At 42.1% G+C, this 21,774-nt stretch overlaps 1 protein-coding gene across 2 annotated transcripts in view; it reads left to right on the top strand.

The window, feature by feature from the left end:
• tenm1 (teneurin transmembrane protein 1) overlaps positions 1 to 21,774 on the top strand; it is a 503,386-nt gene that overhangs the window by 423,911 nt on the left and 57,701 nt on the right. For both annotated transcript variants that reach the window (XM_061927525.2, XM_061927524.2), the window contains exons 24-25: positions 16,417 to 16,500; positions 17,873 to 18,067. In XM_061927525.2, coding sequence (XP_061783509.2) covers positions 16,417 to 16,500; positions 17,873 to 18,067 — 279 coding nt within the window. The remainder of the gene's footprint in view (positions 1 to 16,416; positions 16,501 to 17,872; positions 18,068 to 21,774) is intronic.

Here is a 21,774-nt window from a genome sequence, read left to right as displayed (position 1 = left end):
GTGTGACTGTGTCTGAGTGTGACAGTGAAGACCAAAGGCAACTAATTTGATCAGCCAGCCTTCAGATCACTCTGCTGACTTATATCAGGCCTATTACAGCAGCAGATGAATTATAGATGAAGTGCAGCCTCGCGATCTTTAACAAACAGACACGCACACATTGAGATGCAACTGGCTTAGTGCATGACTCTGAGTGAGATGGTGTTCAGGCCAGGTGAATCTCCAGAGATAACATTGCATGTCTTTGAAGAGGCTGGCACAATCCTCGTGTTAGTCATCATCCTCTGCAGCACATCTGACCGTCATCATCGTCCATCTGTGTTTGCTCTGTAAACTGCACTGACCTCAGACTGGAGCCAATATTGATCAAAACCTCTGTAGTTACATAGCTCAACAAACAAAGCCTGGCTAATTTATGCAATATAAAAACAGAATGCTGGCATTAGTTTTAGTGCAAAGACACACTGAAGTCTGAAGGAAAACACTGGGCAGGTGGTCCTCGGGTAACAAACGAATCCCGGTACGATAAGTTAAGTTTTAGTGTAAGTAGGAACTGATACCTAAATTATAGGTATGGGATTCTTGCAGCAACTCACGATCCGATTTGATTGTGATTTCTAGGGTGAGGGCTCAATTCAAAATTATTCTTATAAAACCTTTTCAAAACAGTTTACAGGTTACAAAAGCTACTCTCGGCTGCTGACGTCTGATGTACAAACGCAGCAAGTACCGTATTTTTCGGATTATAAGTCACAGTTTTTTTCATAGTTTGGCCGGGGGTGCGACTTATACTCAGGAGCGACTTATGTGTGAAATTATTAACACATTACCGTAAAATATCAAATAATATTATTTATCTCATTTGCGTAAGAGACAAAGCAAATGTCAGCAATCGTCATACACACAACCAATAAGAATTTGGCGGGGGGTGGGTCATGGCAGAAGTGCATTGTGGGTCATGGGATGCTTCATGCTAGTATGTCCGTAGCTATTAAAATGGATTATTTCAACATTGGCAGTAACTTATAAAAACTGAGAAGGGCTGAACAAAAATGGCACCGAAAAGGAAATCATATACTGACATAGTGAAATATGCAGCAGAAATTGAGCAGCAGAAAGAAAGGAAGCAGCGCATACCAGGAGCGACAACGAGAAAGAAGATTTCATGGGATTTAGCGATCAGGAGTGACAGATTGTTTGGTAAACGTATAGCATGTTCTATATGTTATAGTTATTTGAATGACTCTTACCAAAATATGTTGCGTTAACATACCAGGCACGTTCTCAGTTGGTTATTTGTGCGTCATATAACATACACTTATTCAGCCTCCACACTATTCTTTATTTATTTTAAATTGCCTATCAAATGTCTATTCTTGGTGTTGGATTTTATCAAATAAATTTCCCCAAAAAATACGACTTATGTCGAGTGCGACGTATATTTGTTGTTTTCCTTCTTTATTATGCATTTTCGGCCGGTGCGACGTATACTCTAGAGCGATTTATAATCCGAAAAATACGGTAATTGTCAATATGGCCTAAAAAAACTATTTTTAAAAATGTATTCTTAAAGAAAAAAACAATTGCTTGATTCTTAAAATTCATGAATCGATTTTAAATCGGAATGTGTAAAAAATTGCGTTTCAGATGTAAAGTGCAGACCTCCGCCAGGCCTCATCTGGATCTGTATTATCTATATTATATGTATAACATCCATCCATACATCCATTTTCTACTGCTTGTCCCTTTTGGGGTTGCGGGTGGTGCTGGAGCCTATCTCAGCTGCATTCGGGCAGAAGGCAGGGCACACCCTGGACAAGTCGCCACCTATCGTCAGGTGCATGTCTTTGGAGGTGGGAGGTAGCCGGAGTGCCCGGAGGGAACCCACGCAGTCACGGGGAGAACATGCAAACTCAACACAGAAAGATCCCGAGCCCGGGATTGAACTCAGGACTTTCGTATTGTGAGGCACATGCACTAACATATGTATAATATGTACACGCACAATAACTCTATTAATTTTGTAGTAGAAGACCGATCAAATTAACCATATTTATCCCTGATGATGATGAATTTCAATTTGACCTCTTTCAATTCAAATTCGGATTCTCCTTCCTGTTTTTAACCTTGATTCAAACTCATTTTAAGTTCATAGAATTGGATTGGATGTGGTAGACATTTTGGTTAAATTCTGAATGTTGCACAAGCTTGCAAAAAAAATCAATTCTTGAATCGTTCCGACTATGAAGCAACAGAGCTTACTAGCCTGTGTACTGCCCAGTTAATTTCAGTATTATTTTGTGTATTTATACCAGCCAGACACTATATCAGAGATCCTTCCTGACAAAGATAAACAGCTGCAATAGCCTTTTGATCACTCCGGTTGAACTGTTAAAAAAGTGAAAGGTGAGGGACAAGTTGAGAATAAGGCAATATCAAATCCTGTCAATAAAATATAACAAACTCATGAAAAAGAAACCTGACTCACTTTTCCATTCAAGAGTGCTTTTATTTTAACCCAAATGGCAAAAAGACTGAAGAAGTTCCTCAACAAAAGGGAAAAAGTTGGGGAATTACATATTTTATTCTGTCTGTCTCCCTGGTAGACTACAGCATGGGTTCACGGTCAAAGACATAAAACAGATTAGACAGATAGGACACAAAGATGTTTCCATTGTAAATCAAACAGTAGACATCTCTATGCTCCTTTTTAACTGCATGTGCAGTACAATTCAATGTTTTTGCTTAGGACATGTCAACCCTACACACATTTCATAGAAACCAGTAGTCCAATTTTGACCACTTTTTGCTTATTTTGTATTTATACTCTACCCAGTGCTAGCAATGGGCTTTTTGTGGCCCGAAACAGGATTTTGTTTGTGGCCCCATTTCATTCCTTAATGTTACAAGGGTTTGATTTTTTTTAAATTACTCATTATATTGAAGCATCCAAGGCTCCAAAAATAGGTAATTATTAAAGATAAAAACAGTGTGCATCTATATTATCTTGAACATTTTCAGAGCTTTTCTGGTCATGTGGTTGTGGCCAGGAGCCACACTCCCACTACTTACTACAAACACAATCATATGTATATGTCACAGTGGTGGGCCGTGCGTTTCCCACCTAAGCCTTCAGTGATGTCCGACTTCAATGATTACCTCTGAAAATACCATCATTTATGTCACCACATGACCATTGCTGGAGAAATACTATACAGGAACACATTTACAAACTACTGGGCATTGTACAAAACAGGTTATTGTCTGTCGCATTTAAAGGGGAACATTATCACAATTTCAGAAGGGTTAAAACCATTAAAAATCAGTTCCCAGTGGCTTATTTTATTTTTCAAAGTTTTTTAAATTTTTTTACCCATCATGCAATATCCCTAAAAAAAGCTTCAAAGTGCCTGATTTTAACCATCGTTAGTTGATTGGCAACACTAAATTGGCCCTAGTGTGTGGATGTGAGTGTGAATGTTGTCTGTCTATCTGTGTTGGCCCTGCGATGAGGTGGCGACTTGTCCAGGGTGTACCCCGCCTTCCGCCCGATTGTAGCTGAGATAGGCTCCAGCGCCCCCCGCGACCCCAAAGGGAATAAGCGGTAGAAAATGGATGGATGGATATATACACCCGTCCATATTCCTGTGACGTCACATAGTGATGCCAATACAAACAAACATGGCGGATAGAACAGCAAGGTATAGCGACATTAGCTCGGATTCAGACTCGGATTTCAGCGGCTTAAGCGATTCAACAGATTACGCATGTATTGAAACGGATGGTTGTAGTGTGGAGGCAGGTAGCGAAAACGAAATTGAAGAAGAAACTGAAGCTATTGAGCCAAATCGGTTTGAACCGCATGCAAGCGAAACCGACGAAAACGACACGACAGCCAGCGACACGGGAGAAAGCGAGGACGAATTTGGCGATCGCCTTCCAACCAACGATTGGTATGTGTTTGTTTGGCATTAAAGGAAACTAACAACTAATAACCTGTAACACCTGTAACAAAATAATGGGGAGACTTCACTCAGGTTAACCATACCTAAATAGAAACAAAATACTGCATAACACAAGACTACCCGAATGTACTCGAATCATTGAAAAAAATAAATGTTTTTAAGCTAGATTATTGGTAAACACAGTTTATGTATAATAATTTACGTAAAACCGCGAGTAATGAATAAAGTTTTCATCAATTAATATATTCTGTAGACATACCCTCATCCGCTCTCTTTTCCTGAAAGCTGATCTGTCCAGTTTTGGAGTTGATGTCAGCAGGCCAGGGAAGCTAGGGTCGATATTCTTCTCTTGATCATCTTCGGTGGCATAAGGGACGGTAGAAGCGGTGTGAGCCAAGACATCCGGGGGGTTTAGCTCGCTCGTCTGCGGGAACAAACTGCGGCCATTGCTTGCCGTTCTACCGAGGTCCTTTGAATCACACACTCCGGCAGATTCAATGGGGGTCTGGCGGCAGATTTCTTTGACTTTATCGTTGGAAATGCATCTGCTTTGAGTGTCGCAGGATATCCACACATTCTTGCCATCTCTGTCGTAGCATAGCTTTCGTCGGTAAAGTGTGCGGAGCAAACGACTGACCATTTCGTCGGCATTCCCCACAGCCTCGTATTTTGAACAAATTTCGTCCAATTTCTTGCCACTTTCGCATCTTTGGGCCACTGGTGCAACTTGAATCCGTCCCTGTTCGTGTTGTTACACCCTCCGACAACACACCGACGATGATGTGTTTGAGAAAATGGCGGATTGCTCCCCGATGTGACGTCATCGCTCCGAGAGCGAATAATAGAAAGGCGTTTAATTCGCCAAAATTCACCCATTTAGAGTTCGGAAATCGGTTAAAAAAATATATGGTCTTTTTCTGCAATATCAAGGTATATATTGACGCTTACATAGGTCTGGTGATAATGTTCCCTTTTAAAAATCAATAAACCCGCATCAGCAATTATAACATATCTTATGTGGTACTGTCAAAATTAAAATTGCAACAAAAAAAAATTAAACGTGAAAAAATAAATAAATAAAATATCTGAACTCACATTTCATCACCGGGACAGTTGAGCTAGCTTCCGGGGGTTGGCCGACATCGTCTCACAAGATGTAGTTTCTCTTTAAATATCCTTCTTGAAAATGGCCTTGCAAACATATGCGTTGTCTTGTCTAATCATAAAAGATGCAGACGAGGCGTGTTGGCTGAGTTCTTAAAGTTTACTCCACAGCGTGCTCGTTGATAACATCAAGCTGCCGGCATGTCTACATTCAACAACCAAAACGGAGCTACTGTGCATGCTCTTCACTACTGTGGCATGCTGGGTAATGGAGTTCTTATGTTACCTCTCTCATAACCCATCCATCCATCCATTTTCTACCGCTTATTCCCTTTGGGGTCGCGGGGGGCACTGGAGCCTATCTCAGCTACAATCGGGCGGAAGGCGGGGTACACCCAGGACAAGTCGCCACCTCATCGCAGGGCCAACACAGATAGACAGACAACATTCACACTCACATCCACACACTAGGGCCAATTTAGTGTTGCCAATCAACTTATCCCCAGGTGCATGTCTTTGGAGGTGGGAGGAAGCCGGAGTACCCGGAGGGAACCCACGCAGTCACGGGGAGAACATGCAAACTCCACACAGAAAGATCCCGAGCCCGGGATTGAACCCAAGACTACTCAGGACCTTCGTATTGTGAACCTTACTCACAACAACCCGTGATCTGATCGGCTACCGCAACTGTCTGTCAAATGTTTGTTTCCGTTCACTTACAGTGCACGGATGCCCGCATTGTTGATTCTGAAGGCCTCCGGCAGATTTGGTACAGCATGGCAACATAAGCTAGCTGAAATCTGATTGGATAAAAACTCTATAACCTAAAAACAACAGCGCTGGAAGGAGCATAATATGACATGAAGAGAATATGAATACTTTTAGATATTTAGGTTAAGTAAATAAAAAAAATACTTTTATCTTTAATTATGATCATGATTTCTGGTTATGTTAGGCCAGCAGAGAAGGCCTTGCTGGCCCCTACGGCACACCACTGGTATGTCAAATGCACTACCTCTGTGACAGTATCGACCAAAAGTGAGAATTATTATTGAGTTTGAGTTTGAGTTTATTTCGAACATGCATGCATACAACATGATACATCACAATTTCCAGTGTCACTATTCAACGTCTTCGAAAAGGAGTAGGAAGAAGCAGAGCTTATTTAATCCTACCCCTTTTCCTTTACATAGCAGTTGCTAAAACTTGTGTTCACTTTCTGTTCTCAATTTATTCACAATATACTCTATCAGTAATAACAATAAAAATAAATAAATCATACTTGGTGAAGTAAGTTACATTTCATATGGTGAGATTAATAAGATTATCTTGAAAATGAATGGATGGATGAAATAAATTCAGAATGTTTATCATGGTTCTTCTTCTTTGTACTTTGTAAACACTTTAAGTTTGAATAGTTTCTTGAGGTGGATCATATTAGTACATTGTTTGATTTCTTTGCACTTTTTACTGTCCAAAAATAATGTTATGTAATTGAATGGAGATGGGTCAAACACCAGCGCCAAGCGAAAAACGGCTGCTCAGGTTTAAAGCTTGTCCCTTTAGACTGCTCACAAGCACATTTATTGCCTTTTGGCTCTGCTGTTTCTTGTTAACGTGACATTGATTGACAGTACGCATCAGCTGACCAATCAGTCATTTGATTCGCTATCAGGCAGTTGGAGAGCATCTGGAGACAAACAGCAATGTGAATCATGAGCATGATAAAGAAAGAAAAGACTGGAATGGCCTTGTACTCCACTCTGTTGTTAACATACAACTTTTTGGCAGAAGCACTCCAGGTGTCACCGCTGAGAGAATAACAGCCCAGATTAGCCCTCTGTTATTATATTTGTCCCTGGTATTCTAATGGTTTACATTTTTGCCCTTTGTTGTAGAGGGCCTGGTTCGATCCTCATTCAGGACATACTGTACGAGGTAAACAAAAGAGCAAGAGAATGTACCTCTAACAACTACAGTTGTTTTATAAAGTAATGCAATAATAATAGACTTAAACTTAGACTTAGACAAACTTTATTGATCCTCAAGGGAAATTGTTCCACACAGTAGCTCAGTTACAAAGGATGGAAAGTGTAAGGATGGAAAGGATAATGCAGGCATAAAGTAGACTAAAAATGTACCGTAGTAGCAATATACAATATAACATGTATGCAATATTTACATATTATATATACAATACCGGTATATAATATATACTGACATATTATATTATTATATTATATTATATTTGTATATAATATATACAATATATAACAAATCTGGTTTACCAATACTAATGTACACAATTTACCTTCAAGAGTGGACTTCTATGGTATCTTTAACGAGCTTTTCCATATTTTCATGGATACATGTCTGCAGTTTTGATTATATTCCAACATCCTTGGCTGGCGGAGACTCTTTCTAATTCTTTATGGTGCCGACTAGCAGCGCCTCGCTTAAACTGCTTCACCATGTTATCTTAACGCTCTGTCATGTTTTCAATTATTTCTTTCTTTAATCCAAGTATATCATCCATTTCTTCTTTGCATGGTAGGAACAAAAAAAATATGTCAATCTCTAGCTATAAGTTTATGATAGTGAGTGAGACCATCAGATGTTTTGGGCGGATCTTATGGGGTTCTCTGTGACATTTGCTACGCCATCTAATGGCGGGGATGCTTGTAACTCAACTTTTTGTTCGTGATTTAAAGCATAACAATTAGTTGAGAGACAGCTACTATCGCAAAACACTCTTAGGTTAGGGCACTCTTCAGTTGAAGTACCACTGTAAAGTTGTATTCTTTTTTTTTTCCATTATTCTTTTTTTTATTTGGCACAAAAAAACATAATTTTTCTGATAATTTTGTTATTTTGCACGAAAAAAATATTGTTTAACAATTTGTTACCCACTTATTCATATTACTCCAAAACATTCATATAATCCAGGGGTCCCCAAAATCCGGCGCGCGGGAAGTCCCAAGTTAAAAACAATTTTTTTTTTATTACCGGGTATTATTATTTTTTCAAATCTGGCCTTTCTAATCCATTTTCTACAGCTTGTTACCGTCGGTGTCTCCTAGCCGCTCAGGCAAACCATAGTGTCTAAAAAAGCATTTTCCCATCAATAACGTGACATCATCACACTTGGAATATGTATATATATATATATATATATATATATAAATATATATATATATATATATATATATATATATATATATATATATATATATATATATATATATGTATATAAATGGTGGAGGTTTCTGTGGTTTATCTGTTGTACAGTGCTCAATACCGGGGTAGAGAGGAATATACGTTCAGGAAAACACACAAAGGCTATTTCATCCCTACAAGCCTGTTTCACATGTTTCCCTGCTCTTCAGGAGATTTTATAATATATATATATATATATATATATATATATATATATATATATATATATATATATATATATATATATATATATATATATATATTTATATATATATATACATATATATATATATATATATATATATATATATATATATATATGTATGTGTGGGGAAAAAAAATCACAAGACTATTTCATCTCTACAGGCCTGTTTCATGAGGGGGGGTACCCTCAATCATCAGGAGATTTTAATGGGAGCATTCGCATACCATGGTTTATATAGGGCACAGAGTGGGTGGGTACAGGCTGGCTTAGGGGCGTGGTGATTGGCTCATGTGTTACCTAGGAGGTGTTTCCGTCTATGGCGGCATGCTGTTACAATTTCGCTGCGCTTGTTGAGGGATGACAGGTCTGGACGGTAAATAATAAACAGTTTCTCTTTCAAGCATAGGTTGCATCTTTTATTACCACTATTGTAAGGTGTGCTGGATGCAAGAATTTGCCATGTTATTGAATATTCAACATTATTGTCTTTGAGGTCCCAAATGTGTTTGCTGAGTTCTGTGGTATTTCGCAGGTTTTTGTTCCTGAAAGAAGCCTTGTGATTGTTCCATCTGGTTTTGAATTCTCCCTCGGTTAATCCTACATATGTGTCGGATGTGTTAATGTCCTTGCGTATTACCTTAGATTGGTAGACAACTGATGTTTGTAAGCACCCCCCGTTGAGAGGGCAATCAGGTTTCTTTCGACAGTTACATCCTTTGTTGGTTTTGGAGTCGCTCTGTCTGGGGGCCGACGGCTCATTTGCAATTGTTTTGTTGTGGTTTGAGATGATTTGTCGTATATTGTTCATGCAGCTGTAGCTCAATTTAATGTTGTTCTTGTTGAATACTTTTCTTAGGGTGCTGTCTTTGGGAAAGTGTTTGTCAATCAGATTGAGGAATTTGTGTCCAATGTTAGTTGAGACGTTTTTGCTGTATGGGGGGTTGTACCAGATGATGTCGTTTCGTTTTCTGTTCTTTTTTGGCTGGTTTCCTGGCGTGGGTTCATAGGTGAGGGTGAAATTGTATCCGCTTTCATCAAGGGCTTTTTGGTACGGGGGGGTTGCTTGGTCAAATTCAGCTTTGCTAGATGACAGCATCGATAGCCTTTCATTGATTCCGGTAGATATTCTTTTCGTGGTGGTGGGTGGGTGGTTGCTGTCATGGTGCACGTATTGGAGTGTTGTGTTGGGTTTCGTGAATGGTTGGTAGCTGTTATTTCTCAGGTTGAAAGTGACGTCAAGGAAGTTGACGGTTTGCTTGTTGGCTTCAATCGTAATCCGTAGGCCGTTCTCTTTGAAAATTTGGCATATGCGCTTCTTGGTATTCTCGCTGCTCCTTGGCGAGGCGCGACACACTGCCAGTCCGTCATCACGGTAAATACCAAGGTTCAGATTGAGGCTAGCGAGCTGGGAGAGGAGGAAACTCCCAACGAGTTCACACGTTTCTGCTCCGTCAAACTCGTTGGGAATTTCCTCCTCTCCCAGCTCGCTAGCCTCAATCTGAACCTTGGTATTTACCGTGATGACGGACTGGCAGTGTGTCGCGCCTCGCCAAGGAGCAGCGAGAATACCAAGAAGCGCATATGCCAAATTTTCAAAGAGAACGGCCTACGGATTACGATTGAAGCCAACAAGCAAACCGTCAACTTCCTTGACGTCACTTTCAACCTGAGAAATAAGTATTATATTATATATAAATAAGTATTATATTATATATATATATATATATATATATATATATATATATATATATATATATATATATATATATATATATATATATATATATAATATAATACAATCCCCTGAAGAGCAGGGAAACCTGTGAAACAGGCTTGTAGGGATGAAATAGCCTCTGTGTGTCTTCCTGACCTAACGTATATATATATATATATATATATATATATATATATATATATATATATATATATATATATATATATATATATATATATATATATATATATATATATATATATATATATATATATATATCCATCCATCCATCCATCTTCTTCCGCTTATCCGAGGTCGGGTCGCGGGGGCAGCAGCCTAAGCAGGGAAGCCCAGACTTCCCTCTCCCCAGCCACTTCGTCCAGCTCTTCCTGTGGGACCCCGAGGCGTTCCCAGGCCAGCCGGGAGACATAGTCTTCCCAACGTGTCCTGGGTCTTCCCCGCGGCCTCCTACCGGTCGGACGTGCCCTAAACACCTCCCTAGGGAGGCGTTCGGGTGGCATCCTGACCAGATGCCCGAACCACCTCATCTGGCTCCTCTCGATGTGGAGGAGCAGCGGCTTTACTTTGAGCTCCCCCCGGATGGCAGAGCTTCTCACCCTATCTCTAAGGGAGAGCCCCGCCACCCGGCGGAGGAAACTCATTTCGGCCGCTTGTACCCGTGATCTTGTCCTTTCGGTCATAACCCAAAGCTCATGACCATAGGTGAGGATGGGAACGTAGATCGACAGGTAAATTGAGAGCTTTGCCTTCCGGCTCAGCTCCTTCTTCACCACAACGGATCGATACAGCGTCCGCATTACTGAAGACGCCGCACCGATCCGCCTGTCGATCTCACGATCCACTCTTCCCTCACTCGTGAACAAGACTCCGAGGTACTTGAACTCCTCCACTTGGGGCAAGATCTCCTCCCCAACCCGGAGATGGCACTCCACCCTTTTCCGGGCGAGAACCATGGACTCGGACTTGGAGGTGCTGATTCTCATCCCAGTCGCTTCACACTCGGCTGCGAACCGATCCAGTGAGAGCTGAAGATCCTGGCCAGATGAAGCCATCAGGACCACATCATCTGCAAAAAGCAGAGACCTAATCCTGCAGCCACCAAACCGGATCCCCTCAACGCCTTGACTGCGCCTAGAAATTCTGTCCATAAAAGTTATGAACAGAATCGGTGACAAAGGGCAGCTTTGGCGGAGTCCAACCCTCACTGGAAACGTGTCCGACTTACTGCCGGCAATGCGGACCAAGCTCTGGCACTGAGCATACAGGGAGCGGACTGCCACAATCAGACAGTCCGATACCCCATACTCTCCGAGCACTCCCCACAGGACTTCCCGAGGGACACGGTCGAATGCCTTCTCCAAGTCCACAAAACACATGTAGACTGGTTGGGCAAACTCCCATGCACCCTCAAGGACCCTGCCGAGAGTATAGAGCTGGTTCACAGTTCCACGACCAGGACGAAAACCACACTGTTCCTCCTGAATCCGAGGTTCGACTATCCGGCGTAGCCTCCTCTCCAGTACACCTGAATAGACCTTACCGGGAAGGCTGAGGAGTGTGATCCCACCATAGTTAGAGCACACCCTCCGGTTCCCCTTCTTAAAGAGAGGAACCACCACCCCGGTCTGCCAATCCAGAGGTACCGCCCCCGATGTCCACGCGATGCTGCAGAGTCTTGTCAACCAAGACAGCCCCACAGCATCCAGAGCCTTAAGGAACTCCGGGCGGATCTCATCTACCCCTGGGGCCTTGCCACCGAGGAGCTTTTTAACTACCTCAGCAACCTCAGCCCCAGAAATAGGAGAGCCCACCACAGACTCCCCAGGCACTGCTTCCTCATAAGAAGACGTGTTGGTGGGATTGAGGAGGTCTTCGAAGTATTCCCTCCACCGATCCACAACATCCGCAGTCGAGGTCAGCAGAACACCATCCCCGCCATACACAGTGTTGATAGTGCACTGCTTCCCCTTCCTGAGGCGGCGGATGGTGGTCCAGAATTGCTTCGAAGCCGTCCGGAAGTCGTTTTCCATGGCTTCCCCGAACTCCTCCCATGTCCGAGTTTTTGCCTCTGCGACCGCTGAAGCCGCACACCGCTTGGCCTGCCGGTACCTGTCCGCTGCCTCAGGAGTCCTATGAGCCAAAAGAACCCGATAGGACTCCTTCTTCAGCTTGACGGCATCCCTCACCGCCGGTGTCCACCAACGGGTTCTAGGATTACCGCCACGACAAGCACCAACTACCTTGCGGCCACAGCTCCAATCAGCCGCCTCGACAATAGAGGCGCGGAACATGGTCCATTCGGACTCAATGTCCAGCACCTCCCTCGTGACATGTTCAAAGTTCTTCCGGAGGTGGGAATTGAAACTCTCTCTGACAGGAGACTCTGCCAGACGTTCCCAGCAAACCCTCACAATGCGTTTGGGCCTGCCAGGTCTGTCCGGCATCCTCCCCCACCATCGCAGCCAACTCACCACCAGGTGGTGATCGGTAGAAAGCTCCGCCCCTCTCTTCACCCGAGTGTCCAAAACATGAGGCCGCAAATCCGATGATACAACTACAAAGTCGATCATGGAACTGCGGCCTAGGGTGTCCTGGTGCCAAGTGCACATATGGACACCCTTATGTTTGAACATGGTGTTCGTTATGGACAATCCGTGACGGGCACAAAAGTCCAATAACAAAACACCGCTCGGGTTCAGATCCGGGCGGCCATTCTTCCCAATCACGCCTCTCCAGGTTTCACTGTCGTTGCCAACATGAGCATTGAAGTCCCCCAGTAGCACGAGGGAATCACCCGGGGGAGCACTCTCAAGTACTCCCTCGAGTGAATCCAAAAAGGGTGGGTACTCTGAGCTGCGGTTTGGCGCGTAAGCGCAAACCACAGTCAGGACCCGTTCCCCCACCCGAAGGCGGAGGGAAACTACCCTCTCGTCCACCGGGTTGAACTCCAACGTACAGGCTCTGAGCCGGGGAGAAACAAGAATTGCCACCCCAGCCCGTCGCCTCTCACTGCCGGCAACGCCAGAGTGGAAGAGAGTCCAGCCCCTCTCGAGAGAACTGGTTCCAGAGCCCTTGCTGTGCATCGAAGTGAGTCCGACTATATCTAGCCGGAACTTCTCCACTTCGCGCACTAGCTCAGGCTCCTTCCCCCCCAGCGAGGTGACGTTCCACGTCCCAAGAGCTAGCTTCTGTAGCCGAGGATCGGACCGCCAAGTGCCCTGCCTTCGACTGCCGCCCAGCTCACATCGCACCCGACCTCTATGACCCCTGCTATGGGTGGTGAGCCCATTGGAGGGGGGCCCAACGTTGCCTCTTCGGGCTGTGCCCGGCCGGGCCCCATGGGGACAGGCCCGGCCACCAGGCGCTCGCCATCGTGCCCCACCTCCGGGCCTGGCTCCAGAGGGGGGCCCCGGTGACCCGCGTCCGGGCGAGGGAAATCCGGGTCCTTGTTTTTTATTATTCATGGAGGTCTTCGAGCCGCTCTTTGTCTGATCCCTCACCTAGGACCAGTTTGTCTTGGGAGACCCTACCAGGGGGCATAAAGCCCCCGGACAACATAGCTCCTAGGATCATTGGGACACGCAAACTCATCCATTTTCTACCGCTTATTCCCTATCTCAGCTACAATCGGGCGGAAGGCGGGGTACACCATGGACAAGTCGCCACCTCATCGCAGGGCCAACACAGATAGACAGACAACATTCACACTCACATCCACACACTAGGGCCAATTTAGTGTTGCCAATCAACTTATCCCCAGGTGCATGTCTTTATATATATATATATATATATATATGTATGTGTGGGAAAAAAATCACAAGACTACTTCATCTCTACAGGCCTGTTTCATGAGGGGTTCCCTCAATCATCAGGAGATTTAAAAAAAAAAAAAAAAAAAAAAAATCTCCTGATGATTGAGGGAACCCCTCATGAAACAGGCCTGTAGAGATGAAATAGTCTTGTGATTTTTTTCCCACACATACATATATTGCGCTCTACTACGGTATCGAGCACTATTTTTTGGATAACCTTATTAAGACATATATGTATATATATATATATATATATATATATATATATATATATATATATATATATATATATATATATATATATATATATATGAGTCAAAAAGTTTGGGGCCCCCTGATCTAATCCTTCAAACTACAACTCCTTCAAGTCACAGCCTTGTACTATAGCAAGTGGTGCCCAGTATTGCCAACTTGGAGACTTTGTCGCTAAATTTGGCGACGTTCCAAATCCTCGTGGCGACTTGTTTCTTAAACAGCTACGAGCAACAAATCTAGCGACTTTTTCCGGTGTTATTGGAGGCTTTTCTTGTGTCTTTGAGAGTTGAAAGCACACTGCAGTTACGAGCAGTGGTGGGTGCTGCCATGAGCTCCCACCCCGTTCCAAAGCACTCACAGACAGTCAGTCTAATTATAGCCATGCTGTACATGATTTGCACATACGTGAAGCCACTGCGATTCCCGCCTGGCTTACATAGCCAGATGTAATATTAAATGTAAATGTTTCTTCACTGTCACGCTAAAATAAATCACTGCAGCATCCCAGTCATTTGTTAATGAACCAGTCAATAGATTAAGTGTATTACTGCATTTCACAGCGCTCCAGTCTTTTATTTGATACTCTAGCATTTAACAATCCAGAACAACATTGAATTAAATTTAAAGAACACAAACTAGGAATCAACAGAAGAAAATTAATTTGCTGTTCTAATACTACTTAGCATTTTTTAAACTCCCTCGTTATCTCTCCCACAACGTTATTCCCCTCTTCTACAAGGTCCGCTGCAAAAAAAATATGCAAATGCTGCGACTTCTAGCAATTTTTTTATTTTTTATTTTTTATTTTTTTGTCCTGTCCAGCTTCTCAGGCAAATCATATTGTTGATGTAGATGCCCATATCGGCTGTACAGATTTACTTTAAAAAAGAGAAGTGTGGGATACTTCTCTTGTTGCCTTTTTTGTATATGACTTTATTAAATGTATTTATATTATCATTTGGTGCAGCCGGGCCGGAGCAGGAGGGGATAGAAAGAGAGAAAAAAAGAAGACAGAGGGGGAAATTGTGGGGACAAGAAGGGGATTAGACAGAGAGACAAAAACAACAACAGCAAACACAACAACAACAACAATAGAGCAACATCAGTGAATACAATATGTACAAATATGATGGTAAAAGTGATAGCAAAGAAGCAGTTAGCGAAATAAATAATAATACAGAAATGACAATGATTACACTACAAATGGAGCAATACAAATACCAATAGAAATAGCGCTATTGATAATGAATAATACCAATAATGTACCTCTATTATCAACAATACAGTTGTTCAAATGCAACAATACATATACGTAATGATAACTGGAGATACAAAAGAAAGCAGAATAATGGAGGGAAAGAAAGAGAAGCAATTTTTTTAATGGCAGCCAATAGTTACTTTCCTTACTGAGGAGTTGGCAACGCTGCTTGTAGCTTCCCACTTCTGAAATCAGAACTCCCTGGACGAGACTGAGTGTGCGGTGGCGTTTGCCTGCCATCACAGCAAAGTGCCGTATCATGAGCAGAGATCTGACATGCGTCCTCTGTTGGCACAGGACAGGATGAGCCCAGCTTGATTAATTTATCTACCTATTAAAATGGGATTTCAGACTAAACCTTCTTCTTTTTGGTTTGACAGAGCCTATAATTGGACATGTCAGTGGCAATTTAACACAATCCATTTATTTACTAATCCATCCCCAAAGTCATCAATCACATCGCTGGTCCGTCCAACATATCTCCACAAACGAAGCTTTGGGTTTGGGTTACTCTTGAGTGTGTGGGGGATAGTGATGTTGTGGGTTCCAATGTAGGTTTGTCTGTCCAAACCCCATGGTGTTAGCAAGCGGGGTGCCCTATTTCAGAAGGTGGCAATCATGGTTCTTGGCTGACATTTAGATCAGCGCCGAAACGAGCTGTTGCGGCTGTTGAATAATCAGGGGTGGGCTCCCTACCTGATGCTGACCTTTGCATATGCTGGCAGGACAAGGGGGCTTAACTCTATGTTATTATAGCAGATATTATTCTTAGCAACTGTAACTAACACCCGAGGGTCACTGCCACTGCCAAAGCTGTTGTTCTCATGTAAAAAATGTGTAAACTTGTACCATGTGTGTTTGTCCAGGTACGTCTGGAGTGGCCGACGGACCTCGCTATTAACCCTCTGGACAACTCCCTCTACATCTTGGACAACAACATTGTCTTACAGGTAGACACACATACAAACACACCACTACACAATCAGTCAGTGACTTCATGGTGAACTTCACTTTTATTTACCTTTTTGCATTTAGGAGGGATGGCAAAAAGGAATGATTGATTTTCTATTCTCTCATAGGGCTGCAGCGATTTATCCACTTATTCACAATTAACCAATTAGAAAAAAGCTTTTCCTTGCTTTGGTTAATCGTTTGATGAGTGTACGGAACAAATATTTATAAAAAACTGACTGCATGGTGTGTACGAAACTTTGAACACACGGATATCATTTACGCGCAGCCTTTGCAATAGAGCGCACATGAGAGAGGTGATGTGTGGGTCATCTGTCATCTGTGTGGCCAGAGACAGCGGAGAGATTTTTAAAACATGTTATAAATGCACACATGTTAAAAGTGCAATTTATTGGCATTTATTGGAAAAAAATCAAGGTTATGTCAAGCAGAAAAATAATTGTTTCTTTTAACTATTTTCCATAAAATACGCACTGAGGCTTTTAAAGTTAGTTTTATCTGATTACTCAATTAATGAAACAAACTAATCGATAGATTACCCATGACTAAAGTAAACTCTTGGTTGTCATTTTTTCACTCTGTTACTATGGTAAGTTACTATGCAAATAAATTGTTACTATTTGTATGCAATAAAACAAAAAGTGAATCTACAAACAAAAATAAATTGCAAACAAAAAGGAAGTTTGTTAAGAAAATAATGCATTGGAATTGTTTTAGTAAATTAAAAAAAAAATGCTTAGTTTGCATAGCAAACCTTTTTTTTAAATTTTAAAACCATTATTTTGTTTCTGTTATCTTGTTTTGTTTGAGTGCATAAATGTAGACTTGTGACACGATGTGAGGTTGCGAATAGTAATTCCTTTAATGAGAAGTGAATGACACTGGTAATGTAACAGGAACTTTTGATGCTTTATCAGCATAGCTTCCTACTACCAAGGCAGCAGTGTTATTTTGTGGACAATAGACAGACCACTCCAAACTTAGGCAGTAGGGTTCCTTAATAAAAAGGGTTTTCATTATGCACGATTATTTTTTATACCCATGTATTCCTTTTATTATATTTATATGAACATTATTATATTTCTGTTAACTAATCAACCCATGTTATATGTTTAACCGTACCATAGCACGTTGTATCCCAATAGTAGTGCAACTGTCAATGTGCAAATACATGGAACTGAATTTTGACATCCTTGCTCGATACTTATGTTTAATAGATGTTTGAGTACAAAACATTCAAATTGTTAGATTATGTGATTGTAGATTGTATTAATATTATCATTTGCAATCCCTTGTGCTGTGGATGTACTTTTTGTTTCATGGTTAACACATGAAAATGTATGTTTTTAGGTATCAGAGACCCTTCAGGTACGCATTGTAGCCGGCCGGCCCATCCACTGCCAGGTTCCAGGTATTGACCACCATTTGGTGAGCCGAGCTGCGGTTCGGGCTACTCTGGAAGCTGCAAAAGCCATCGCCGTCTCCCATTTGGGCACCCTTTTTATCGCAGAGACGGATGAGAGGCGCATCAACCGCATTCAGCAGGTGACTGTGTCACAAAACTACAGTTCTCTTTGGTTTGGATTTCAAATGTAGGACACTTTGAGGCATTCTCAAATATGTATTTTCATAGTCAAGTAGGGTAAAGTTATAAAGCTTAAAACCTCTGCTTTTTCATTTCATTTTGAAACTTTCTGCTCTAATTTGCTACAAACTACATTTTACGACTTCATAACCAGCGCCAAGAAAAATAACCCCCGCCAGTCCCTATCAATAGATCCTTAGAGGTCGGTCAGGATACCGAATCAAGACAACATGAAAAAGCCTCAAGAATCTTTTGCAGATCCATCCATCCATCCATCTTCTTTGGTTTGGGTCGCGGGGGGCAGCAGCCTAAGCAGGGAAGCCCAGACTTTCCTCTCCCCAGCCACTTCGTCCAGCTCTTCCCGGGGGATCCCGAGGCGTTCCCAGGCCAGCCGGGAGACATAGTCTTCCCAACGTGTCCTGGGTCTTCCCCGTGGCCTCCTACCGGTTGGACGTGCCCTAAACACCTCCCGAGGGAGGCGTTCGGGTGGCATCCTGACCAGATGCCCGAACCACCTCATCTGGCTCCTCTCGATGTGGAGGAGCAGTGACTTTACTTTGAGCTCCCCCCGGATGGCAGAGCTTCTCACCCTATCTCTAAGGGAGAGCCCCGCCACCCGGCGGAGGAAACTCATTTCGGCCGCCTGTACCCGTGATCTTTGTCCTTTCGGTCATAACCTAAACCTCATGACCATAGGTGAGGATGGGAACGTAGATTGACCGATAAATTGAGAGCTTTGCCTTCCGGCTCAGCTCCTTCTTCACCACAACTGATCAATACAGCGTCCGCATTACTGAAGATGCCGCACCGATCCGCCTGTCGATCTCACGATCCACTTTTCTCTCACTCATGAACAAGACGCCGAGGTACTTGAACTCCTCCACTTGGGGCAAGATCTCCTCCCCAACCCGGAAATGGCACTCCACCCTTTTCCGGGCGAGAACCATAGACTCCGGCTTTTGCAGATCATACAATGGATATTTTTTTTTTTATTGCCTCTCACAACTTTTTTAATTATATGTTCATCATATGTGGAGTCACATTTACCAAGCGTGTCAGATCACACATTAAAGCTCCTTCTTTCTCATAGAAGATTATCAAAGATACTTAAGGCATAAACCAAGTACAGGGGCGCCGAAAAGGGGGGGTAAAGGAGACGGATTCTAGGGGCCCATGATGGAGGGGGGCCCAGAGAGGCCCCTAATGATGAGGAAATTATAATACAGAAAAAATAATGACACTGTGTTGGGGGCCCTGTAAAGATTATTTTCATGGGGCCCAAAATCCCTAGCGGCGCCCCTGACCAAGTATAATCACACCCTTGTATGAAGTCAAATTTTCATTCTGGATTATAGAATTAGAAGAAAAATGATGCTCTGCACTTTTTTCAAACTGACTCTGATGTGCAGCGCATTAAAAAATGGCAGGAGGGTGTACACATAATTTGATCCAGCAAAAGTAAATTGAGTGGAGAAAATTGTGCCAAGACAAACGAGCTGAGCGCAGGTAAAATTGACAGGGAACTGACAAATAAAATGATACATAAATTAATTGGTACATTTCATTTTAACGGCTGACAAACACCTGAATAAAAGTCACAGTTAAATGTGTGAGCAAGCCCTGCTATTTTCTGCGATGAATTTAATAATAGTAATCTGATACCCTATCTACTCCTTTTCCATCATTCTGACGTTCATTACTTCCACACCAACAGATTTATGAGGGTAGATTTGTTTTTCCAAGCATTTTTTTTCTGCATTTTTTTAAGTGTTGATGATTGGTAGCAAATAAAGTACAGAGTCACCGCACAAAGTCTTATGGCATTCGGGTATCCTTGAAAAGCCAGATGTTGCCCGGTCTTGTCCACCGGTTAGAGCCTATTCGCTAAGACCTCAACTATATCAGAGAGATACTTTATTTTGTGAGGAATTAGTTTTAAAAAATGCTAACTGTGATTAACATGAGATTAAATTCGTAGATATCTGCTTTTGACTTAAGTATTGGGGAGTCCCGATCCGATGTTAATATCAGATACCCATTCGAGTATCAGACTATATCAGTTTGCATGTAAAATATACAATATAAATCCGATACAAGCAGTTCTGCACCGCATTTACTTGTCCAAAACTGGACAGCCAGTTAACATTTAAATACCCTCCAATAAGCACACTTCTTTTTTTTTCTTGTATTTCTGTCAAGTCATTTACAAAATGTAAACATGGTAGGCTATAGACTACTAGGAGCTAGCAGCTACACAACAGCTAAGCAAACAATAGCATTACAAGTTAGACATATGTATTAAGTTTCCTTAATTGAACAATATTGCAGTCTAAAACACCAAATTTGACAATATAAGTATCAAATAATCATAGTTGCATATTACTTACAGATACACAATCTCCAAGGCAGAAGTGTATTAGAAAGTGTCCTATAACATGTCGACATCATTAAAATTAATACGTCATGAGATTAACTAAATGCATATTGTGACTACTAAGTGTCGCCAAAAAGGCAATTGCCACTCCTCTTCAACTTAAAGATAACATACGTACATTTCAGATGGTTATTAATAATCAGGTTTGGGTTTTCGTACATACAATTGTTCTCTGTTTGACTAATTTCATATTAATGCTGACATTGTATCGGATCAATGTCGGTATCGACCAATATAGGTATCATATCGGAAGTGAAAATGTGGTCAGACACTCCGAGTCTTAGCAAGTTTTACTTAACGAGCTGCATTGCAAACAAACGCTGCACTGTTGTTCGCATGACGGCCAACACTTCCTCCTCACTCTCTCCTCGTTCCCCGGCGAGCCTCAATGGCCAGAGAAAGTTGGCTCCGTTGTCCTGGCTCGCGGTGTGCATGGGCTATCATTCACCGGCTTGCAGTAAAGAAGCAAACGCATTGTATAATCAACATTTCTATTGACTTGTTTTTGTTATGTGCATGAATGTATTATGGAGAAAGCGGGTGTGCCATATTTTAGACTTGATGGCTTCCTCCCACCTCCAAAGACATGCACCTGGGGATAAGTTGATTGGCAACACTAAATTGGCCCTAGTGTGTGAATGTTGTCTGTCTATCTGTGTTGGCCCTGCGATGAGGTGGCGACTTGTCCAGGATGTACCCCGCCTTCCGCCCGAATGCAGCTGAGATAGGCTCCAGCGACCCCACGCGACCCTAAAAGGGACAAGCGGGGTAGAAAATGGATGGATGGATGGATGGTTTATTTTGTTTTTCTGTTAATTTCTATCAAAAATGTCTCTGTGTCAACTGTCCTTTCATTAAGAATGGAAGAAAGAATAATAGTAATTCCTCTAAAGTACAGCAAGACAATGACATTTGTAATAATAATAACAGTTATAGTACAAACCCCATTTCCATATGAGTTGGGAAATTGTGTTAGATGTAAATATAAAGGGAATACAATGATTTGCAAATCATTTTCAACCCATATGCAGTTGAATATGCTACAAAAACAACATATTTAATGTTCAAACTGATAAACATTTTTTTTTTTTTGCAAAAAATCATTAACTTTAGAATTTGATGCCAGCAACACGTGACAAAGAAGTTGGGAAAGGTTGCAATAAATACTGATAAAGTTGAGGAATGCTCATCAAACACTTATTTGGAACATCCCACAGGTGTGCAGGCAAATTG

Source organism: Nerophis lumbriciformis, linkage group LG35 (genome assembly GCF_033978685.3).
Source record: "Nerophis lumbriciformis linkage group LG35, RoL_Nlum_v2.1, whole genome shotgun sequence".
NCBI lineage: Eukaryota > Metazoa > Chordata > Actinopteri > Syngnathiformes > Syngnathidae > Nerophis > Nerophis lumbriciformis.
Note: the sequence above shows the minus strand (reverse complement) of the source record. Positions and strands in the feature narration are given on the sequence as shown.